The 26,523-nt window shown below is 30.8% G+C and overlaps 1 protein-coding gene across 3 annotated transcripts in view; it reads left to right on the forward strand.

Moving 5' to 3' along the window:
• The window catches only part of LOC111416328 (ras-GEF domain-containing family member 1B-like), a 116,704-nt gene extending 90,181 nt beyond the window's left edge, over positions 1-26,523 (forward strand). For all 3 annotated transcript variants that reach the window (XM_023048312.2, XM_023048321.2, XM_023048329.2), the window contains 6 exons: positions 10,347-10,430; positions 10,486-10,778; positions 25,109-25,514; positions 25,575-25,718; positions 25,774-25,976; positions 26,032-26,523. In XM_023048312.2, the coding sequence (XP_022904080.2) occupies positions 10,347-10,430; positions 10,486-10,778; positions 25,109-25,514; positions 25,575-25,718; positions 25,774-25,976; positions 26,032-26,278 (1,377 nt within the window). In that variant the 3' untranslated portion in view covers positions 26,279-26,523. The remainder of the gene's footprint in view (positions 1-10,346; positions 10,431-10,485; positions 10,779-25,108; positions 25,515-25,574; positions 25,719-25,773; positions 25,977-26,031) is intronic.

Below are 26,523 nucleotides of genomic sequence, written 5' to 3' on the forward strand. Positions count from 1 at the left end.
ACTCCTCGAAGTTATAATTATTGTAATATAACTCTACATGAATTATGGACATCGCATCTCAAAACTTAGATCAGATATCGAAATGAAATAAAAAACATTTTAAAGCAAAATTAGTCTATTCTTAGCATATCATAAATAATTTCTCAGATTTAACAATCCTCTTTATTATGATCCTTTTAATAACATTGTAAATATTTGATAGTTGTGAAAGATATTTTGAATAAAGTGTTTTTTATTAATATAGATTTTGTTAGTAGATCAAAAATGTTAGCTAAACTATCAAAATTGTGCCATAAATAATTTCTTAAGTTTGAAACATAAACACTTTATAAAATAAACTTTCTACATTTAAATGAAATAGCACGTTTTTCAATTTGTGGTTTAGATTTTACGTTAATTTAAAAAAATTATCATGTTTATCAGTGATTTATATAATTATAACGACCAATTATAGAGACAGAGAAATATTAGTAAATCAATCTTCATAGAAAATTTATTTTAATTATCGTTGTTAAAAACATCAAAATCAATCAAGATTTATGAAACTGATAATGTATAATAGATATAGTTTGAAATTAAAACAAAATCAATCTATTTCTAGTAACTTTCAAAACATTCTAAATTTAGTGGAGATACACATACGCTGTACTACTTAAATCAAGGTTCCATTGTGCTTCCTGCAGTTTCGGAAGTAGAAGCAGGATATACGCGCAATGAATTATGAATTAGAATGCGAATAATATAGAATACAGCCACTGGTTTTTATAAGTACTTACTTTGACATTATAATAATAAACTCTAAAATAATATAAATGTATTACCCGTTTAAATTTATGCAGGAAACCAGTTTATTTTCATTTTCAAGTCTATTTTAAACGAAAATATTTTTGAAACACATTTTCCAAGTAAATTCTAAATTAATTTGTATATTTTTTAAAGTTTTTCTTTAGAAAATTATAAAAGATTTAGTTTAGTTAACTTTGTAAGTTGAATAATTTAAATTCTTAATAACCCTTAGAAGAAATCTCGTTAACATTCTTAAGAAGATCGTTAACTGTACGTACTTTTTGAATTGAACTATTATGTAAATTTGTAAATGGTAGTGAGTTTCAATCTCAAACGATAGTAATTTACGTATTTAACGACCGACAGTTGAGGGACAAACGAAACAAATTAAACTTTCAAGTAGCTCTATACATTTTATAATAGTTTTCTTTCAATTCGTCGCTTTTAAAAACGTTCTTCTACAAACGGTGTTATAACGAAATAAATTACAACTACGCGTTACTACTTGACAAAGACCTTATTCATAAATCTTTGCTCACTTTACCTACTGACCTAGATCAACTTATTTAGCATCGTTAACCTTTTCGATGTTCTACCTCACTATTTATGCTTAATCAAAAATAGTTTATTTTGTATTTTGTGGGTAACTGAACGATAACAAGCGATATCATATTTATTTATTACTAAATATTGTCTCATCCAGGTGATGAAATACATGTTTGGTTAGATATCTTGTTTTATTTATTTATTTACTATGTGGTTTTAAATTTTGTTTATTGATTTTAGATTCTAAGTAAATTGAGTAAACTAACTCTTGCTATTAGATTTACTATTAGATTTAGCAACATCCTGGATTATTGACAAACATTTATATATAATATTCTCATTGGTACACTAAAATGGGTTGATAAAACACTTGTCTAAAATTATATTTTGTAGTAATGAAGTATTGTGCTGCGCACAATCATCGCCATCAATGGTAGGTTTCCTCGTTAATAATCTCTTGTATGTAAGCTATCTTTTGTTCTCCTACACCTGGCCGATTTATATATTTAACACGTCAATAGTTGGCTGCTTGTAAAATAAATGAGCTCTAAATATAATTGTTTATGAAATTCTTGTTGAATTCGTATTTCATTTCTTTTAATGTCATAGTACAATTCTCATCAAACCATATCAAAACACAATCAATTTCCTCTTGCGATAACTTTCTTTGTTTAAATTACCTTTTCGAAGCATACTTTCCCTTCCTAAACGAACCCATTCAAAAGTTGTTTTGTAATATATTTTTAATGAAGCCCACCAATTCGTTCTCGGTTTTGATTTCAGTGCGTATAACACTTTTTTTATTACTTCCTGTGTGTATTTCACTTTACGTCAATAAATGAGGCAATTCTGTTTGAGATTTTCCTCCATAGGTTAAACACCTAAGAAAGGTGTAGAGAGGTAGAAAAGATAAGATAATTAACATAAATCTTGTCACTTACTCTGATAGAGGAATATATAAAATATATTTTATATCTTATGACAATTAATCATAATTAATTTTATTGTTTTTTTTGTTGTGTAATATTCATTAAGAAGTCTATTATGAAATAATCGAATTATGTAAATTTTATAAGAATATCGATGGTAATAAATTTCGCCAAATCTAGCATTTGTTGCTTGTTCATTTCTATATACAGGGTGATTCACATAAGAACCGATACAGAGCAGGGACATGTAGAGGACAATAAATTAAGATGATTTAACGCAACTTATCTCTATACCAAGTTGTACCCCTGAGGAGTTATAGGCCTTCAAAGTTGGGTCTTAAATTTTTAAAACATTGAATATCTTCGTAATACATAAAGCTAGAAAAACCAAATTTGGTAGACGTTATCAGTGTACCGAGGGTATTAATTGGTAGCAAGTTGAGACCAATTGAAGCATTTCAAAGGGTTGATTAAGGGTGATGGTTCCCTAAATTTTGGCAGATTTTTTTAACCTTTTTGTGGATTTAATACATTATTACCTCATTTCATGTGGAATTTAATTCTAAAACTTTTTTTACTCTTACTATTTTTTAAAAAACATTGTCGTTTTCATAAAAGACTCAAAAAACTAAAGACGCGTATCTTGTTAATGCTACTTAAAATTATCGAAAATTCAGTAGTCGGCTGTGAAATTGTATGTAATTTGAGGAACAAACTGTTTATTATGAGCTAAAAAGACACTATCCATAAACAAATTTAGTTTAGGCATAATAATTTTCTAGTGATAAAGAGAAAATCCCCAAAATGTCAAAATTAAGTACTTTTGGTTTTGAAATCGATCATAACTCAAGAATGAAAGGTGATGACGAAAAGTTTTTTAGGAATAAATTGTTTATTATGAACTAAAAAGATATTATTGATAAACAGATTTTGTTTAGATGTAATGATTTTCTAGTGATAAAGAGAAAATCCCCATAATGTCAAAATTGAATACTTTTGTTATCAAAATCGATCATTACTCAAAAATTAATTGTGATGGAGATAAGTTTTTTTTTAAATAAATTGTTTATTATGAACTAAAAAAACATCATCCATAAACAGATTTGGTTTAGTTACAATGATTTTCTAGTGATAAAGAAAAAATCACCAAAATGTCAAAATTGAGTACTTTCGGTATTAAAATTGATCATAACTCAAGGATGAAAGGTGATGGAGAAAAGTTTTTTAGGAATAAATTGTTTATTATGAACTAAAAAAACATCATCCATAAACAAATTTAGTTTAGGTATAATGATTTTCTAGTGATAAAGAAAAAATCACCAAAATGTCAAAATTGAGTACTTTTGGTATCAAAATGGATCATAACTCAAAAATTAAAGGTGATGGAGAAAAGTTTATTTGAAATTAATTGTTTATTATGAACTAAAAGGACATTACTCATAAACAGATTTGGTTTAGTTATAATGATTTTCTAATGATAAAAAGAGAAAATCACCGAAATATCAAAATTGAGTACTTTTGGTATTAAAATTGATCATAACTCAAGGATGAAAGGTGATGGAGAAAAGTTTTTTAGGAATAAGTTGTTTATTGTCAACTAAGAAGACATCATCCATAAATAAATTTAGTTTAGATCTAATGATTTTGAGGTGATAAAGAGAAATTCCCCAAAATGTCAAAATTGGGTACTTTTGGTGTTAAAATCGATCATAACTCAAGAATGAAAGGTGATGGAGAAAAGATGGAGAAAACCTTGTCGTCAAATAACTTTATACCCTATTCATAACGTATACCAAATTTGGTTTTTCTAGCTTAACGTATTACGAAGATATTGAACTTTTTAAAAATTTAAGAGCCAACTTTGAAGGCCTATAACTCCTGAGGTGTACAACTTAGTATAGAGCTAAGTTACGTTAAATCATCTTAATTTATTGTCCTCTACATGCCCCTGCTCTGTGTCGGTTCTTATGTGAATCACCCTGTATAAAGCGTTGCACCTTTCCGGGATTTACCCGGAGAAGATTTATCTCCGGCTTTTTATAGGTGGCTTCCAAGGTTTGGTTCACATTTTGTCCCAATAAAAGTGCATTTCACAAAAAATAAAGAATACCTAAAATAACTCTCATACTAAGAAAAACGTATACTCCGGCCATACTTTCATCTAGATAACCCAAGAAAATTAATTAATTAAAAATTAATTACTATAATAGTAATTATAGTCGGAGTATAATCGAATAATGGATGGCGTCGATAAATTTGACCAGCTATGTGGGAGAATTGCTAAAAGATCCACGAAATAAGCGTGTTGTTCCAGATGAAGGTCGATTATCTGATGATGGTAAACATCTTCCTTCTCAAGAAATAAAATAACATACATATAAAACGTGCAGCACGAAGCGAATGAGAAAAGAACAAGGTACATGTTTTCTTTCTGTCAAGTACCCTTGTGTATTCAGCCGTGTTTCAACAGATTCCATGGAAAATAGAGAAAGGTCGAATAGAAACCGTATTATAAACTGCGAAATAGTGTTATTATGTTTATAGCTAAAAATGTAAGTGTAATGTTATTTCGAAGATTAGTTTTCTCGAAATTCCTTTAAGTTGTGTTGTGAAGCATTCTACAGGAAATAAAAATTAGATATGGAAGCCTTTTTTTTGCCGTCAATATATCCTTTTATACAATTACGGTCCCCATTTGCAAGACCCAGAATTGAAGAAGAAGAACTTCCTTTCATTTTTCTATTGTTATGCTCTTACTACTACAAACGAAATTATTTATAAAAAGAAGTTCGAATAAGAAATTAATTGAACAATTACAATCTTTTATAACTTTTAATCAAACTACTGATTAAAAGATATGATTACATATTATTATTGTTATTACATTTATTTTTGTAATACTTAATTAAAAAGTTTTTTGTTACAAACAAACTTATCGATGTAAACTGGATAAAACTGAATTAAAATTTTTGAGTGATAATAGATTTTATGATAGTGCAAATTAGTACGGCAAAGTTAGGCAATCTCGTTAACTTTATAAAGTGTAAAAAGTTTTAATCGCCTTTAATGCAGTTAATAACAAAAAAATTAAACGATATTTTTAAAAACAGTTTATTGCATTAAAAAGTAGATAGTTTTCTTTTTAAAAAATGTTTCTCAAAAACCTCTTTTCTAAGAAGGCGATTTATTACCATCTTTTTAAACAAACAGTGGTAAAAGGTGTAATTGCCTTTAATGTACTTAACTACAAAAAAACTAAATGATATTTTTTAAAACGGTTCCTTGCGTTAAAAAATAGATACCTGTCTTTATAGATCGTTAAAGTTTTAGAACTATTTTCCAAGAAACGATTTTTTACGATTTTTTTTAAACTACCGAAGAAAATTGTCAACCTTGAAAAATAATAAAAATTTTAATACACTTTAATATTCTTTGTTCATATTATCTGTTACAATTTTTGTTTTAAATGTATTTTTTGTAATATGCTGTGAATCCTAAGTGTTACCATTAACAACTTATAAGACAACGAATTCATCAAATTTTCATGTATTCGTATTTTTCTCAAGATTTACGCATCTGGAAGCAAAAGTAGAAGAGAGCAATATTCTTAAGAATAAAATTTGCTACAACTATTGTTATAAAAGTTTTTTTGTAATATGTTCCGAATCCCAAGTATGTATTATCATTAACTTGTAAAACTACGAATTCATAAAATTTTCATATTTTCGTATTTTTCTCAAGATTTACGCATCTGGGAGCAAATGTGGAAGAGAGCAATCTTCTTAAGAATAAAATTTGCTACATCTTTTATTCTAAATGTTTTTTTGTAATATGTTCCGAAACCCAAGTGTTACCATTAACTTGTAAAACTATGAATTCATCTAATTTTCATATTTTCGTATTTTTCTCAAGATTTACGCATCCGGGAGCAAAAGTGGAAGAGAGCAATATTGTTAAGAATAAAATTTAATACATCTTTTGTTCGAAAAGTTTTTTTGTAATATGTTCCGAAATCCAAGTGTTATGATTAACTTGTAAAACTACGAATTCATCAATTTTTCATATTTTCGTATTTTTCTCAAGATTTACGCATCTGGGAGCAAAAGTAGAAGTGAGCAATATTGTTAAGAATAAAATTTGCTACATCTTTTGTTCTAAAAGTTTTTTTTGTAATATGTTCCGAATCTCCACTGTTACGATTAACTTGTAAAACTACGAATTCATCAAATTTTCATATTTTCGTATTTTTCTCAAGATTTACGCATCTGGGAGCAACAGTAGAAGAGAGCAATATTCTTAAGAATAAAATTTGCTGCTACTTTTGTTCTAAAAGTTTTTTTGTAATATGTTCCGTAAACCCAAGTGCTACGATTAACTTGTAAAACTACGAATTCATCATATTTTCATATTTTACACGATATTTACGAATCTGGGAGCAAAAGTGGAAGAGAGCAATATTGTTAAGAATAAAATTTGCTACATCTTTTATTCTAAAAGCGTTTTTGTAATATGTTCCGAAACCCAAGTGTTACCATTAACTTGTAAAACTACGAATTCATCTAATTTTCATATTTTCGTATTTTTCTCAAGATTTACGCATCTGGGAGCAAAAGTGGAAGAGAGCAATATTGTTAAGAATAAAATTTAATACATCTTTTGTTCGAAAAGTTTTTTTGTAATATGTTCCGAAACCCAAGTGTTATGATTAACTTGTAAAACTACGAATTCATCAATTTTTCATATTTTCGTATTTTTCTCAAGATTTACGCATCTGGGAGCAAAAGTAGAAGTGAGCAATATTGTTAAGAATAAAATTTGCTACATCTTTTGTTCTAAAAGTTTTTTTGTAATATGTTTCGAATCTCCACTGTTACGATTAACTTGTAAAACTACGAATTCATCAAATTTTCATATTTTCGTATTTTTCTCAAGATTTACGCATCTGGGAGCAACAGTAGAAGAGAGCAATATTCTTAAGAATAAAATTTGCTGCAACTTTTGTTCTAAAAGTTTTTTTGTAATATGTTCCGTAAACCCAAGTGCTACGATTAACTTGTAAAACTACGAATTCATCATATTTTCATATTTTACACGATATTTACGAATCTGCAAAAGTGGAAGAGAGCAATATTGTTAAGAATAAAATTTGCTACATCTTTTATTCTAAAAGCGTTTTTGTAATATGTTCCGAAACCCAAGTGTTATGATTAACTTGTAAAACTACGAATTCATCAATTTTTCATATTTTCGTATTTTTCTCAAGATTTACGCATCTGGGAGCAAAAGTAGAAGTGAGCAATATTGTTAAGAATAAAATTTGCTACATCTTTTATTCTAAAAGCGTTTTTGTAATATGTTCCGAAACCCAAGTGTTACCATTAACTTGTAAAACTACGAATTCATCTAATTTTCATATTTTCGTATTTTTCTCAAGATTTACGCATCTGGGAGCAAAAGTGGAAAAGAGCAATATTGTTAAGAATAAAATTTAATACATCTTTTGTTCGAAAAGTTTTTTTGTAATATGTTCCGAAACCCAAGTGTTATGGTTAACTTGTAAAACTACGAATTCATCAATTTTTCATATTTTCGTATTTTTCTCAAGATTTACACATCTGGGAGCAAAAGTAGAAAAGAGCAATATTGTTAAGAATAAAATTTGCTACATCTTTTGTTCTAAAAGTTTTTTTTGTAATATGTTCCGAATCTCGAAAGTTGCCATTATCTTGAAATACTACGAATTCATCAAATTTTCATATTTTCGTATTTTTCTCGATATTTACGCATTTGAGAGCAATAGTGGAAGAGAGCAATATTGTTAAGAATAAAATTTACTACTACTTTTGTTCTAAAAGTTGTTTTATAATACATTCCAAATCTCGAGTGTTATACCATTAACAATTCGTAAACCTACGAATTCATCAAATTTTCATATTTTCGTATTTTTCTGGATATTTACCCATCTGAGATCAATAGTGGAAAAGAGCAATATTGTTAAGATTAAAATTTGCTACAACTTTTATTCTAACAGTTGTTTTATAATACATTCCAAATCCCGAGTGTTATACCATTAACATTCATAAAACTACGAATTCATAAAATTTTCATATTTTCGTATTTTTCTCGATATTTACACATCTGAGAGCAATAGTGGAAGAGAGCAATATTGTTAAAAATAAAATTTGCTACAACTTTTGTTCTAAAAGTTGTGTTATAATACATTCCAAATCCCGAGTGTTATACTATTAACAATTCGTAAAACTACGAATTCATCAAATTTTTATATTTTCGTATTTTTCTCGATATTTACGCATCTGAGAGCAATAGTGGAAGAGAGCAATATTGTTAAGAATAAAATTTGCTACAACTTTTACATTGAAACATTTTTTGTAAAAGTGTCACCATTAACAACTTATAAAACTACAATAAATTTTAGTATACAAATTATTACTTAATTCCTAAAAGGAAACTTATTACGACATTTTCTACGTGATAGCAAAGGAAGTGATAGCAGGCGCCATCACATTTTAGTTATTAGTAAATATCCTCGAGCCAGGTGATAAAATATTGTATATTTGGATAGAAATCTCATTTTGTTTGCTCACTACGACTTATCTATAGAGTTTATCGTGTTTGACTATGAAAAACACTGTACGTTTTGTCAGATTCTTAAATTGTGACAAACCGTGATGGAGTTCATTCGATTGTTTTCTAAGTTTTAAGTGAAATCGCTAAAATGAAGGTTTTGAAAAGTGAACATCCAATTTTTGCATACAATCAGGTATTGTGTATTTTCTTTGGTTATTAATTCAATGTCAACAGTTTATGTTTCCACGTGATGAATTAATTAACATTGGAAATAATCGATGTACATAAATAGAAATTTTTATTAAACTTAACTTGACTTAAACAGTTTTATTTATTAATTTTATGATGTAAAAACAACTTTTTAGCTTATCTTTCCCAAAAATGATCGTGATAAGTTTAATTCGAGTTATAGAATTAAATGAGATAATTGACTCAAAAAAAATTGTATTGTAACTTTTCTAATCTTAACATGACGTGAAAATGTTTTTGTAGCAAAAACAGTGGTTTCACCAATTTTATTTATATTTTATTTTCAATATAAATTATCTAAGCTTTATGTAACAACTCTACATTCCATATTGACAAAAAAATAATCGTTTCAGTTTTATAACTTTTAACGGAAACAATTAAAATAGAAAAATGTATATAAAAAATGACCACAACATTCAATATTTCAATGCAAATATAACAGTTTTAGTTTAAATATTTATTTCAGATTTCTTTGTAATTGTATAATCGGTTATTTATGTGTCTGTGGTGTCTTTAGAAACATGGAACTTGTGAAATAACGGTTTCTTTTGAAATGCTCTCTGTAATGTGGTTTACAAATCCACTTTTTATTTTGCGGAATTTTTATTATATTTATAACTACGCATAGTTTAAAGACGTAAACTTTAGTATTACGCGAGGTTTCTACAAAAAAAAAAGTAATAACGTTTGTTTCTTGTAACCTTCGCGTTTTTTTTACACGAAAAGTATAATCATGATGCAAGTCATGTAATGTCACGTAAATAACAACACAAGACGCTAACAGCTGTAGGTAAGTTAATGTATATGTGTACATAAACAGGCCGCTTTCACTTAATAACTATAAAGTGATACAATTACAGTGTATGTCGTACAATTACTGTCTGTTTAGTTCCTGTTTTCTCTTTCTTAGAATAAAGTTATTAATAAAGTTGTAAATTTTGATCAAATCAAATAATAAATAATAAAACAATAAGCAATGTGCGAGAAAATTTTGTGGCGTGAAATATAAATTGAAAATGTTATTATAAATTTATGGACATGATGAATTGGGTTATACATTTTCCATAGAATTGAAACTATCCGATTTATGAGCGTTCGAAATTATTACAAGGATTTATAGCCGTCGGGAATAATAAAAGGTGAAAATCCATTTTCATACTTGACAAATTGCATAATTTCAAAATCAATTTTAAAAATTTAAACAACTCACTTATTACCTTGCATAATCGTTTATAATTTTCATTTCAGAACTTGCCTCAAGGATCCCACACAAAACATTCGTATTCCAATGGAGATGTTCACAAATCAATGACGAAAGATCAACAACAAAACGTAAATATTTCCATTTCTTATATAATTAGTTTTTTAATTTATTTTTTTTGTATAGGGATTGGTTCATAGAGATGACAATTTAGTATCAGGATCATTAGATTCGTTGATATTGCACATGGTGCCAACAAACGTTTATTATCCTGATAAGGCGTACATTTTCGCTTTTCTACTTTCGTCACGTCTCTACATTAAACCTCACGATTTGCTCGACCGGATACGAAGTATAAGCGAAAGTCAACAGAACGCGAGATCTTCTGCTGGTTCGGAGAATCACGGGTGTACAAAGTTTGCTGAAAATTTAGTTAAGTTACTTGAAGAATGGACTCAAACATTTCCCTACGATTTCAGGTAAATATTTATTTTGTAAGAGATGGCAGATTTCTTATCAATTTTATTCGATGATCACTTATCTTAATATTTATAGATTTCTGAAAATATAATAATAATAATAAATAATAATAACTACTTTAAAATTTTTGGCGTAACAGATATTTTTTGAAATAATAAATTCTTATTTCCATATTGATGAACTTGTAAAAATCAAGGGAATCTTGGGAGTTTTATGAGGAAAATGAATTAAAAAATACTTTGAAGGATATAATATACTAGAGAGAAGAACTCGTATGATATTCAAAAGAATAATACACCAAAATTTTTACAATTCTCCTTCGGCACAATTTCCCTATGTGTTAAACAACAAAAAACGAACAGCTGATTTGAAGCCTTCGTAGAAATACATTTCGTTTTCCCCACATACTTCTGTACTAAAACCATGACATCATTATATTTTATAACCTTCAGCGGCAATGGATCATCATTATTTTAACTTTTCGTGGCGTTAACAGGGAAACGGTTTCGTTGCACTCAATAATCCTTTTATTAATTCATTATGTATCACACATGACTACCTTGTGCTTCGTAATACAATATCAGGTTTAAAAGTGTCAACGTAGTTCTGGTGAATTCCAAGGGAAGAGCAAAGTCTTTTTTCCCCACATTTTTTTCAATAGTCAAAGGCGGACATAACACTATGTCCAAGTTCTGGGAAAGGTTGCACTATATTGGAACTCCGTCTATGTGCTATATTGTCCAAAGCAGCCAAGTATTGCGTCATTGCGTGGTTTTTATTTTAAAAGACACCACTGTCTGAAAAGATAAATAGCTTTCTTATTTCAGAATACATTACCTTATTGTTATAGTGGTTCAAGAAACTGATGGACTAATTGGTTATTTTTTGCTCATTGCTCGACGATATTGCAAAATTATACACCCACAGTTTCCGTTTGTAAAAAGCAACTCGCGAACACTTTCACTACTGCTATGTTTAAAAATATTATTTGAATATCATCACTTAATTTAGCGAATCTCTCCTTATCCTTTCCTTATCTTATCCTTTATGTCGTCAAAAAAGTATTAGTTTTAATTTGGTGAAGTGGTTAGTCTTATTTTAATGCCTTCTTTGCTTGACCAACTGCTTGAGTTCTTTTGCCAACTTGACACAAGGCTGGCAGGTGCTAGACCTTGAATAAATAATAACATTAAAGTTAGGATAAATCAAGACTTATACCATTTGGGTTCATGCTGTTCGCTCGGTTGTGATGAAATGTCTGGTGGAAAAAGTCCTTATGTGATCATAATTGAATACAAAAATTTAGTAAACTTACTGAAAGAATGGACTCAAAAATTTCCATATGCTTTCAGGATTTTTCTGGAAAATATACTGTTTTCATAAATTTATTCGATGATCTTTCAGCTTTAGTGTTATATATATTGTAGGCCACAATATGATGACCAGTTTCAAGTTGATATAATATTAATTACTGAGCCTTGGTCACAAGCGACTTCGGCTTAATCAGTCAAAGATCTACAACTGCATGTGATAAAGTCAAGGTGGCACAATATGATGATCTGCTTTGAACTTATAATTGCAAAAAAAGTCGGTAATAACATTAATAAATATAAATTCTATAGAACGTCTTGAAAACCCTTTGCAGAATGTGTATAAATATCTGGAAATCACTGGAAGTATATTTAAGAATCCTAAGAATCTTATAAAAGCCTGAAACTTCTTAGAAATTTTACGTATTAATTTACTTTAATTATAAATAATAATAAGCATTTTATTGTTTTTGATAATTACAATTTTCCCCTTAATACATCCTAATATATATCATTAGTATATTATTTTCACCCTCTACCCTCTTTCTCCATTTCCATACCCTCGGCTCCTCGGCCCAATCCTCCCCTCATCCATCCCTTTGTCTCCTCACCCCCACAACCATTCTCATCCATCGTTTCCCCTCTCCCCCCTCTCCTAAGATCTGCCCTCGGTCTAACTCCTCCTCCCTCAACTCACTGCACCCATTCAACATATGTTCCAACGTTTCCCATTCCTCCCTGCATAGCCTACACCACCTCTCCTCATCGGCCATCCAGTATCTGTTAGCTCTCTCCTCGTTTCCACAACGGAACCTAGCCACCAACTTCTTCCCTTGCTCATCTCCTTCAATAACAAGTATCTAGGCAGCCCCTCCGTAATTATGTCCCTGTACCTTTCGTTATACTTCCCCTCTTTTATTTGTGTCCTTCTTTCCTGTCTCTGCACATCTCGGTCCCTATCTCTCAACTCCCTCCACATCTCCCTATCCACCCTTCGTCTACTATTTATCTCAGTTACCGAGTAGCCCGCTTGTCTATAATAGTTGTCTCTGTCTCCTTTCCCATATCTGATCTTTCCCTCTCTAATTTCCCCCCAACACTCCCCCAAGATCCCGCAGTTTGGCCTCCCTTCTATTCTTTCTTCATATTTCACTGCTCTCCTGCCCCTCTCCACTCTGACTTTATCCACCGTTACCTCTTCCCTCACTATATACCCCGGTGTTTCTCTCGCCACCCCAAGCACCCATCTCCAGTATCTAGCTTGCACGTCCTCCAGCATTGCCTGCTCTCTCCATCCCCATACCTCTACTCCATACATCATCACACTGCTAACTAGACCTTCAAACATAATCTTCCTCGCTGCCACATTCTTTCCAAAGACTCTCTTCCCCCAACCCCCTACTTGTCCCATCACCTTATTCGCCTTTTTTGCCATAGCTATCACATGCGACCCCTCCCTGTTGTCCTCCCTGAACACATACCCCAAGTAGGTATACTCCCTAACCTCCTCGATCTCTTTTCCCTCCCATCTCCAGTTTTCTGTTCTTTTTCTCCCCCCCTTACAAAACTTCATCATCCTTGTCTTCCCCACATTCACTTCCAGCCCCTTCCCCCTAAAATATCTTTCCAATGTCTTTACCATATCTTTCATCTCCGCCGCTTCTCTCGCCATAACCACGATGTCATCCGCGTATGCTAACATATGCACCTTTCTACCTCCCACCTTTTTTTTGCACTTTAATTATAAATAAATACAGTCTCAAGGAATTTTTTTAAATTTGATGATTTTTAACAATTCAAATATTTTTTGAAAGAATTAGTTCTCATTTCCTTATTTAATGATTCTTAAAATATGATCCTTTAATTTATGTTAGATCCTTATGGATTGTCTAAACAACAACTACATCTAACACTGAATCTTCTGACAAAGATTATCAGCGATATTGTTTGGTTGGTTATGTCTTGATGTTTTGATTGTTTGTTCATGAGACAGACGTTGTGCAATCAGTTCAACTTGGTCACAGAAATCCCATGAAGTCATGCAAAACCTTTTCTTCATACTCTTTGGACTGAAAAACTCTATTTTTAACCTTTCCAAAATTTGATAAACAATTTAAAGTTTTTTGTATCTTCGAACCGAAGATCTTCAGGTACCATCATCTCTCATTATTACTCTCAGCCATTTAGTAGTAGTTCGATACACAATAGTGAATAATTATGGATTGGAAGAAAGACATTGACTATCGATGATAATTCACTGAATTTTAGAAAGTTGGTAAATTGTTGGGATAGCGTGTTTCACTTTAGTAATTCCAGCTTAGGATCCAGATCTACTAATAAATGAGTGTGCTTGTAATACACGAAAACCCTTTACTTTTAATATAAGCAAAAACATGTTGAATGAGTAAACTTAATAAGAAGTACGATAACTATAACAAGTTGTTGAATTCTTTAATCTTTGGAAGTGTTGGGTATTCATCTGCAAAAATGAAATGATAAAAATCTAGCCTTGCGAGATGCTAAGGTACACGCAAATAGAATAAGTTAGATTGAGCAACACAACTTACATCCAAACGCACAAGATTATCATGGCCGCTGTCCAATATAGCTACTAATCGAATTGGTAACTGACAAACAATCCGAGTTCATTCTGAATAACAAGTTCTTTTCAGTTGTAGTAATAAATTCAGGGGAAATGGCGTTCGTTAAAATCTTCTGTGCGTAATAGTAGTCACAACTAAAACGAGACCTTATAAATAGTTTACAACACGCTCACGCCTGTATATCACAGGTGGTATATACCAGTGAAAAGTAATAACGAACAACTTTGGCCGAAAACTAATTAACTAACACTCACGCCGAGTTTCTATAGCTGTTTGCCTGGTGATTGGTGTCGTGATGATCCTCAACGTACAACCGGTGAAGTGCAGTTGTCTATTACGATTTGCAGCTGTTGTTCTCGTTATGGTGATTTTTCATATATTCTTTCTCAAGGACGAGTTACTACTGTGGAATAATGAACAGTGACGGATGAATCGTAGCGCATTTAATACCAACTGGTATTAACTAGTTTTTATTGGATTTTTTCTTGATTTGCTTTTCAAGCTTAAATTGTTGCATCTTTCTGGGTTGAAAATATTTTGCTTTGAGGATTTGGAATTTAATGTCAATTGGATGCTGCTTACTTGGTTAAAGTTAACATTTCGACAAACTCCTTGTAGGCAACTGTAACATGGAAAGGCCATGATCATACGACCCCCTAGGTATTTTCCATACAGTTGTTTTCAAATTACTGAATGTGAACATTTCAGTTCTTCTCGAGTCTCTCCATGTTTGCATAAATTTGATTATTTACTCTAATTATTCTTGTGACAACTTAACTGGCAGTTCTCTCTGTCGATTTTTGTTGCAGTTTTAATCCAATTGACTTTCTTCTTCTTCTTTCAAAATCTTTCGTTTTGTTGCACATTTCTTTGTAATTTTTTCGTTAATCACTTAAATATATTTTGCTATCTTTATGAAGTTGTTAACGATATCTAGTCAATTATTTTGTGTTTTTGATTGACTCATATAACTCACGAATAAGCCTGTTGGATATTTTATTGTAAACTTTGCTTAACGAAATATAATAATTCCAACCAATTACTGGAAACATTATGGGCTATAATGTGTGTAATTTTACTGTTGATAACATGATACTTGAATTATTGAGCCAAATTAGATTTCATCTATATTACCGTGACTATGATGAGAAAGAACAAAGAGTAAGTAGATAAAAAGAATACACTGTGAAGATTATAGCGATGGACATTAACCTTCTATTGTCGACTAGGGACAATTCTGTTTGTCAAACCGTGATTTGGGTTTTATTCCGCTGATGAAGTGAACCAGCTCTGAGCCTATCAAATTCTCTTCTTACTTATTCTTTCTTCTGGTTTTTGTCCATTAAATGGTATCTGTTACATGTTTCTCTAATGGAGGTGTTGGTTTATTTATCTCGTAATATAACATATAATATTAGATAGTATAATATAACATATAATATAACATATAATATTAAAATAGATTTTAAAACTTGCATTTCCATCACTCTTATTTTGTGCTTACTCTTGATTGTACCTACTGTCTTCTCAGTACCTCGGTCAAGTTAGAATGGATCGTACCATGGCTTTATATATTTTCGCTTTTCCTTCTACACGAATGCATTTGCTTCCCCATACAGTATCTCTTAGACAACCCACTATATACCAGTGTCGATTTTTATGACTTGTGCATATATTTCTCTACATAGACCACGATGGCTTGTAACTTCAACATCTTGATATTACCATACATTTAATAATAATAATAACAATAATAATAAATAATAATTTATTTAATCACCTGGCTACAAATAGTAGATGTGACAAGTTCAAACCACATACAATATATAATACACAATATACACAATATTCAACAAAGAAAGAGAGAAATTAAATTATGAAGTATGACCTATGCTAGTTGACTAGGACTAATACTAAAATTAAATGACAAGTATTCCTGGCGGTCGTAAAACGACCTTTCTACAAGCATCATTTTTACTTTATGTTTAAATGAGCTAAGCGTATCAGCTTTTTTAATTGCAGATGGCAAATTATTATAGAGCTTTGGGAAATCATACCGTGGACTCTTTTCAAAGAAAGCCGTCTTATGATGACCCAAGCACACCAAACTATCAGATCTAGTTTCGTAAATGTGTTTCATGACAGGGTATCTATCGACATGCTCCCGCACATGAACAACTGATTTATATATATATATACTTTGAAGAGTAAGAATCGAATTGGCCTTGAATGTATCTCTACACGAATCTCTGCAGTTTAGGTCGAAGATTAATCTTATAATGCGCTTCTGTGCTACAAAGGCACGCCGCCACTCCGTCGATCTTCCCCACAATAATATATTGTATTCGAGATGCGAATAACAGAAAGCATACGCATCTAATAATCCCGATAGCAGGAGGCATCCCTTCAACTTCAGAATTGCATAAAAGGACGAGTTCAATTTCGAAACCAGATGATCAACATGTTTGTCAAAACTTAGCTGCTCGTCTAGATAGACACCCAAAAACTTGCAGCTATTTGCTAGAATGATATCATCGGCTTGCGGAAGCCTTCTCCTCTTATGAAAATTTACAAACACGGTCTTTTTTAGATTAAGAACAATACGATTTTGTTTGCACCAAGCATCAAATGATTCAACGGTATGCTTGACTTTAGAAAAAAGCATATCAGCATCATTCGACGCCAGGGCAATTGACGTGTCATCGGCATACATGACTATGTGGACATCGGAAAGATACTCAGGAAGGTCATTTATATACAATAGAAAAATTAATGGGCCCAAGATTGAGCCCTGGGGAACTCCCAGTAAAACATTTGATTCCGATGACTCCTGACCAGAGAGGACCACTTTTATTTTTCGTTCCTCCAAAAATGATTGAAGCCAATTTAAAATCGTGCCTCGCAAACCCAAAGCATACAATTTCTGCATGATGTACACTAGTGGCAGCGAATCAAACGCACGCGACATGTCGAAGAACAGACCCACAGCAAAATTACCTTTATCCAGGTTATCGTAGATGAACTCAATAAAATTCAATGACGCAGTCTCTGTAGACAGGCCCCGCCTAAAACCATGCTGAGCATTACTAACAACATTGAACCTGTCCAAAAAACTCAAAATTCGCTCCGAGACGATGCTTTCAAATATCTTTGAAAAAACGCTAGTTATCGCTATTGGTCTGAAATTGTTGACATTTGTAGGATCACCAGCCTTGAAAACTGGAATGACCCGAGAAATTTTCATCGCCCCAGGAAAGATTCCAGAACAAACAGAAAAATTAAATACATGCTTAAGGGGCTCGACCAGACAAGACGCTACATACTTAATTACACTCACACCGATGCCATCGCAACCCGTCGAACGTACGTTTTTTAAGCGCTTGATGGCCGCTAGAATTTCTGCGGAGGATATAGTATACAAAAATATGCTATTGGGTACAGAGCTACCAACGGTGCAAGATACATCCCTCATCGGGCCATAAATCAACTCTACCTTCTCCTCAACAGATGTTGTGAAAAACTTTGAAAATGTTGAGCAGATCTACGCAGTGTCGCTAATCATATGACCATCATCCGAACGCAACAGAAAACTAGTTTGCTTCCTTCCTTTACCCAATTGGTTATTTACACAATGCCACACTGCGCGACTTCTATTCGATGACTCTATTATTTGTTTCATAGTATGTTGCTTTTTTTTGTTTAGCTTAGCTGTTATGTTGAATTGATACACCAGCTTAGCTGTTATGTTGACCTAGCTTTGCTGGTCATCTTCGTTATTTGCATTTAAAATGGTGTCATCAGTATAGCAAACTATATTAATATTTTATGGTCTCATCTGGTATCCTGGTTTGGATCTAATGGCTTGTGTTATATGATAGGAGCCATTAAAATAAATCGATATTAACCATTTCTTCAATATTAGAATGCAATATTATTAATGAATTCATGCATTTTTTGAACATTTTAGTATTTGTAGGTCTTTTTAACATACATTTTTAAATTTTCAAGTTTTTTACTTTCACGGCCGGTGTTAATTGAACTAAAATTACATCTAAAACTAGAACCAACACTAGAAACTTTAAAATGTTACACGTTTCGGATGCCATGTTGCAACCTTCTTCAGAAACTGGTTCGAAGTGACCAGTTTTTACTTTTTACCTTGAAATTAATCTTAAGCAGAATTAAATTAAATTATATTTTTGCGATTTGTATTGTAGCAAAAGAATTAATATTACTCAAGTAGCCAGAACATATAGCAGAAACAACAACCTTAACATGAGCTACCAAGCGTCTTAAGTTGCGTGAATAGAATAGATTATCTGAAGATATATTTTTTTAGCTTTAATTTGATGTATAATTCGTGTCTTAATGACTTTTTAAATTTTGATCTATCTCTCAAAACATACATTTCCTTTTCGAATACCAACTGCTTAAGTCAAGTTTTTTTAATGGAAAAAGAAGTATATTAATAATACATCAAATTAATGAATTTTTAATTTTATTCTCTAAACCACTTAAAATATTTTTAATTAAAAATTTAAATTTATAAATATAGTTTCTTTGTCTTTAATATGCGTAATAAAACTTCATGGACAAGAAATACTAGAAATAACTCCCAGTAAAGATGAAAAAGATTACGGACAAGAAATTACATCTATGAATAACAATCATGTTAAAAGAAACTATTAAATTTAAACGTTCATTTAACTTTAAGGTGATGTTAGTATGAGTCATCAGAAAGTTTTATATGTGTGTAAATGTCAGGAGATTTTCAAATAAGTTTTAATAACTAAACGCATTGAGTATCAAGGTTTGTGTTCTAATAATAATGCAGTATAATAAACGTGATTATAAGATTGGACGCCCGCGTGTTTACGATGATATAACTTACCTATTACCATAAAGCTGTAATAAAATGGTAATCGGGACAAAATGTTAATCCGACGAGTGCATTATTATTACGTGTTTATTATAAAACGAGTTCCCAAAAAAAATTTGCGTAATCGATCATCATTTTACAGGTTTTACACGTCGTTTAGAGAATCCATTAAATTATAATGAGATGTGGTGATGTAATATTTCCAATTACTAGATTGATTTGGGTGTTTGTTATTCAATTCATAGCAAATTAATTTATCTTTAAATTAATTCTGCAGATGTTTCGTATATTTTAAGAAAGTCGTTGGTACGCGTCTGTGTCCTTTCCTTTTAATGCATTGGATTAATTAATGTTTATCTTTACGAGTTTTAGACGTACGTCATAAAATTTAAAAGGATTAATGGAATTCTTTACTTAAAAAGATACAGCGCCTTTAAAATGTTATTGTTCTAGAAAAGATTTTCTTTGAAATGACTTTCGTTGTGTAATTATTGTAACTTAATAAAGAGAAAGAAAAGATTTTCGAAATTCTTTTTATTAAAGTGCGTCCAAGTTGCATAGTTTCCAAGAAACTTTTTGTTTATTTTGGTATGTTTCACTTGGCACAATTTCCAATTATTGTTATGCTCAAAATAATTTTCGATTTAAAATTTTGTATTAAAAGAATCGTTGATGTTTTGAGAATAAATTTGTTAGAAATACGATACTATTAATTTATAGTAATAATTTTATACGTATAATAATAATAATAATCAGAAAGAAGAATTTTCCGAAATCGATCTCTATCCATTTTGACTAAACATATATTTTCTCAAAATAGCTATTAAGTATCAACAATAAAGAATAACAACAATATTATTTTGTTCATTGACGATATTAGTATTTTACATAAATCAAACTTAATTGCTTTGGTGTAGCATGTTGAAGAAAAACAAAGTATTATTTTTAATTGGTTACCGGAAACCGATTTTAGTTATATAAAACTCAATGTTTTAATATCACATTATCGTCCTCTTGATATACGAGAACGTGCATTATGCTTATTGGTATGTTGGTATATTGGGAATCATTAATGAACGCCATCTTATGCCACTCGAGGTTCCAATACAGCCGCAACCTACACCACTTCAAACGTTGCTGTCACTGTTAAGTCGTTAGTAGTTACACAAGATGTTGCCGATGGGATTGCAAACCAAATACTCTAATTCGGCGATAAATAGTTCAAAGACTTACATAACGACATTCGTTACTTAGTTATGGATCGGCAATTGATCTGCCACTAAAGGATCTGCTATTGCATTTGTTCTTCATCACTCCCTCATCCATGTCTGATGTCTACGTTACAAGCTTTAAATGATCTTTGGTCAGTTAAATATCGCGAAATTCACATGCCATGAAGAAATACGAATTGCATTTAGTTAGATAGTTATATGATCTCCAAATTGAATTTAGTAATTTGTGAAATAATACACACTTTCTACTTTAAACATATTTTATTCCCATTTCTTTTGAGGAAAATTTATTGAATTGAGAATTTTTCTGTTTCTGTTCTTGTATATTAAAGTGTTTATTGCACATAAAGGTCAACTTAGGCAGTTATAAAAGTTGTCGGGGTGGCTAGAACGAAAAAACCCAATCCAACAACTTTATAGATCTGATGTAATCATTGCCATCATCTAAATCTGTTTGTTGCTTCTTTTTTTTTGTTTTGTTCGATTGAGGTGTTTCGTTTTGTTTCGCTGACATCTGTTTATGTCTTTGGAATAAGTTGGTGTATTTACCTTACTTAGTATAGGTATGTACATATATACTAGTGATGGAACGGATGGTGATTTTGCGAAAAGCCGGATACCTTCGGCCGGTTATCCGGTTATCCGGCATATCTATCCGGCCATTATGGTTATAATTTCTGGTGCATTTCTGAAGTGATACCCTACATTGCCACATTATTACGATATTTGAATAAAAATGAAATAAATAAGAAAGCTGATAAGATATGTCAACTTATTTGGATCCAAGATACAAAATGAACTTTTACTAACGAAGCAACTCTAAAAAGTGGATACTTTAATTAATAATTGGCGATATTTCCAAAAGGATCCTCAAAGAAATGAATTTTATAGTGAATTTTGAAAATTATCGATGAAAATTGCAACATTAAAAATTTTACCAAAACTTCAAATATTGTTTTCTCACAAACTAAAAGTTATTTTTCAAAACGGGTTAGTTCATTGGAAAGAGGACACTTTTATTAACACTTTACGACATTTTCATACTCATATTCGAAGAACTGGATTTTATACGAATTTTTAAAACTTAATCGGCGAAAATTGCAAAATTCGAATAAATTATCAATCATTTCAAAAATTTATTTCTCCAAAAACTAAAAGCGATTATTCAAAACGGCTTGTTGCATTAAAAAGAGGATACCTTAATTAATAATTGGTGATATTTCCACAACAATCCTTCAAGAAATTACTTTTATAGCGAATTATGAAAGTTATCGTTAAAAATTATTGCAACATCGAAAATTTTATCAAAACTTCAAATACTGTTTTCTCAAAAACTAAAAGTTATTTTTCACAACATGTTGGTTCATTGGAAAGAGCATACTTTTATTAACATTTTGGGAAATTTTCATACTCATATTCCAAGAAATCGATTTTATACGAATTTTTAAAGCTTAATCGGCGAATATTGCAAAATTCGAAAAAAAATCTCGATTATTTCAAAAATTTATTTCTCAAGAACTAAAAGTGATTTTTCAAAACGGCTTGTTGCATTGAAAAGAGGATACTTTAATTAATAATTGGTGATATTTCCACAGGGATCCTTCAAGAAATTAATTTTATAGCGAATTTTGAAAATTATCGATGAAAATTGCAACATCGAAAATTTTATCAAAACTTCAAATACTGTTTTCTCAAAAACTAAAAGTTATTTTTCACAACATGTTGGTTCATTGGAAAGAGCATACTTTTATTAACATTTTGGGAAATTTTCATACTCATATTCCAAGAAATCGATTTTATACGAATTTTTAAAGCTTAATCGGCGAATATTGCAAAATTCGAAAAAATTATCGATCATTTCAAAAATTTATTTCTCAAAAACTAAAAGCGATTATTCAAAACGGCTTGTTGCATTAAAAAGAGGATACTTCAATTAATAATCGAAACTGATAACAGCGACAGCTCTGTTAGGAATGTGATGATGAATTACAAGCGAAGAGAAGAAAACTAGACGAAACTGCAAGAAGAGATTTTATATATCATATTGGGAATGTTACGATGAGGTTGCTAATGACAAACCTGATACAAATAAAATTGTATTCAATGAAAAAAGTCCTATTGGGGTTGAATTTGATTATTATCTGCAGTTTCCAACACCTAAAAGAGATACTAATTCCTGTGAATGGTGGAGTACTAAGTAATAGATTTTTAATATCCGGCCAAAGACGGATATCCGTTCCACCACTAGTATATACCAATACTGTATCCATCACCTATTGTTATTAAAAGATGTCACGTTTGAAGAAATGTTCAATATATAAATATAAATCCAAACGCAGATGTCACGCAGTGATAGAATTTCTCTTGATAACACTAATTTAATGACTTTCCCTATATTTCCCTTTCATAATAGTCAGCTTCTCGTTTCCTTAATTCTTAATTGTTCCAATGCTATTTTCCCATCCTCGTCTGTAATTAAATAACAAAAACAAAATAATAAAAAAATCTTTTGTTTCTTTTAATATCGCATTTTTCTGGTTTAAAACCCATTAATTGTGGTTTATGTGGTAAGAATAGTTTTTATCAATAGTTAACAACTGCTGTGCAATCATCACTAATTTATTACATATGTATCATATATTTCCTCACAATTATAACAAACTTTACCTTTTCTCTACACTCGTCATCAACGTTTTTTTTTTCATTTTATTTCCTGTAATAAAGAAAAACACACTTTACAACTTTTTCCCATAAATGAAATTATGGGTTTATATATCTGTACCTGTACCATAATCATTTCATCAAATGGTATCGACCTGTTTATATGTCTGAACATCATATCATCAACTTTATGCTTTCTTTATTTTCTTATTGAATAAATCTTTCTTTACTATAAATGTATCCTTACTTAAAGAAAGGACTGTTTCTACATCTTTTACTTGTAACTCATCTTCAAGAAATTCTTTAATTATCTTTTCTAGTCTATTTACATTTCGACAAAGATGTTTTGCATCAAATATTTTCGATCAAAATTTGACAAAGATGGTCGAAAAATAATTTATAGCCCGTTAAGTAAATGGAATACTATGGTATAATATATAATGTAATATAAGGCTCCTAACTTCATTTTTAAGTTCAAAGTAAAGCTGAAAGGATCCAAAATTGGGATAAATGAGATTTCGAAAACAGATAGTTTGGTCATATGACGATAAAATTTTGTTATAACATCAACGAATCATCTATCAGCTATACGGATAAAATCGTCATTGGATCTAGAGAAAGAAAAATCTGAAGATAAGAGAGAGAAAATTAACATATTTTTATTTTTTCGAAGACTTAACTTTCCGAGACTTTCCAATTGTTTGTTAATATGATTACATAATTAATACAATGTTAAGGCGTGATAAGGAATCAGAGGGGCAATGTTCCACATTTGAGAAATCATTTCTCGTATTCAAAGAAACACATAATGATGCAATGAAGAGGAAGATTTAACGCATACGTTTTACGGTAGATTGCCTACTTTGATGTATATTTAGACACAGTAGAGATTACCCGCAGTTCTTCGTCAAATGATATGGGTAGATGAAAGGATTTTCACTCGTAATGAGGTTAATAATCTCCATAATATTCATAATTAGGCTCTTGAAAGTCCTCATATTAAGTCCTTTGAGTGTTACAACGCAGATTTTCGTTACACCTTTTAAAGGTGGTATGAAGAGAAAAGTAAGAAGGTGTCTCAATAATAAATATGTAGTAGTAATAAATATATATTTTGGTGTATTGTTATAGGCGGCCCAGTTTCATGATGTGTGGTGGCAGCCAGAGACTTCAGTTTTGATAGATTAGTTATTTACTTGTAGTATGGTTTTTGCACTTTTCGCAAACAAATAAACCAAACCAGTTCTTACACTGTTTAAAATCACGTCTACCGATATATTAAACTCTAAGTTTAACATTAGATATATTACACGTATTATCTATCATCTCCTACAACTGGTGTGTCAAGCATGCAGTTTTTTTTAGCTCAGCAGCAATTATCTATAGTCTTCATCGAAATAGACTCCTGCTTCACGATCCAACTGCTTTATAATAAACATCTACAGAAACTCCGTTTAAGATAAACGCATAAATACTAATACGTACGTTTTTTTTTATTTCGCGAATATCCACGGATCATCTTACTAATTGTATATTTCCTTAATTTTATGCTACACATTAAATTTGTATAGATTATTTAATTTCCTATGAGTATATTAATTAAACTATAAACTTTTAAGTAAATTTATATATTTTTCTTTTCAGGGATGAACGAGTTATGCAATATGTAAGAACATTCACTCAGTATTGTTGCACATTAAACTCATCATTACGTGCAAACGTCTCCAACCTCTTGCACAATCTCCTTCAAAAATTGACGGCCCTGGAAGCTTACGACAAATCAGTTGAAACGCCAATGGTATCAATCGAAGGACTTCCCGGTGATATAACGGAATTATGTCCCAATCCGGGTGTTCTAGCACAACAATTAACGCACATTGAACTCGAACGATTATCGTTTATCGGCCCCGAAGAATTCGTTCAGGCATTTGCCAAAGAAAATCTTTTTTTGGAGAACGCTTTTCGGGATATGAAGAAAACGCGCAATTTAGAGCACTACGTACAATGGTTTAATAGGTTAAGTTATTTCGTTGCCACACAAGTTTGCAAGGTATTAAAGAAATTTTTAATAATTTAAGAGGATTCGGGATAACTTTGATTCATTTTTTAGTGTCCAAAGAAGAAACAACGTGTTAAAGTTGTTGAGTATTGGGTTGAAGTCGGTGGGGAATGTTTGAATATCGGGAATTTTAATAGCTTGATGGGTATTATTGCTGGTTTGAATATGTCTCCGATTGCCAGATTAAAGAAGACGGTAATTGATTATTATTTTTATTATAAGGTTACTTCAGATTATTGTTTTTTTTTAGTGGAGTAAAATTCAATCTGGAAAGTTTGCTATTTTGGAACATCAAATGGATCCAAGTAACAACTTTAGCAGCTACAGAAGCACATTAAAAGCAGCAATGTGGAGAAGTGAAGGTGCTACTGACCAACAACAAAAAATTGTGATACCTTTCTTTAGTTTATTGGTGAAAGATTTATACTTTTTAAATCAAGGATGTTCCAACAAGTAAATCTTTTTATATTCGATTTATTTTTAATTATAATTAATTTTTGTTTTGTAGATTACCAAATGGTCACATAAACTTTGAAAAATTCTGGCAGCTAGCAAAACAAGTAACGGAATTTATGGTATGGAAACAAATAGAATGTCCTTTTGAAAAGGACCCGAAAGTACTTTCAATGCTTTTACACGGACCCGTTCATAACGAAAATGCTTTAGCTTTGGCAAGTTTTGAATGTGAACCTCCTGATAATAGTCAAGATAAAGAACGGTGCAAAAGCTTAAAAGTCGATGGTATTACCAATTAGACTGTTCAATCTAACCCCCTTTTTAGATATATATTCTATATCTATACACAAATTTATCTATATATTAATATGTATGATTATATTTATACATACAAGTATTATTCCGCACATTGTGGAACACTTTATATATTATACATACAGCTTAAATTATTGTCATTGTACTCCTCAGTAAGTTTCGTCGTGGATATTAATAGATTAAGTGAGTAATAAAACTATATAATATAATAAAATTATTAAACCCAGAA

This window comes from Onthophagus taurus, chromosome 1 (genome assembly GCF_036711975.1).
Source record: "Onthophagus taurus isolate NC chromosome 1, IU_Otau_3.0, whole genome shotgun sequence".
Classification (NCBI taxonomy): domain Eukaryota; kingdom Metazoa; phylum Arthropoda; class Insecta; order Coleoptera; family Scarabaeidae; genus Onthophagus; species Onthophagus taurus.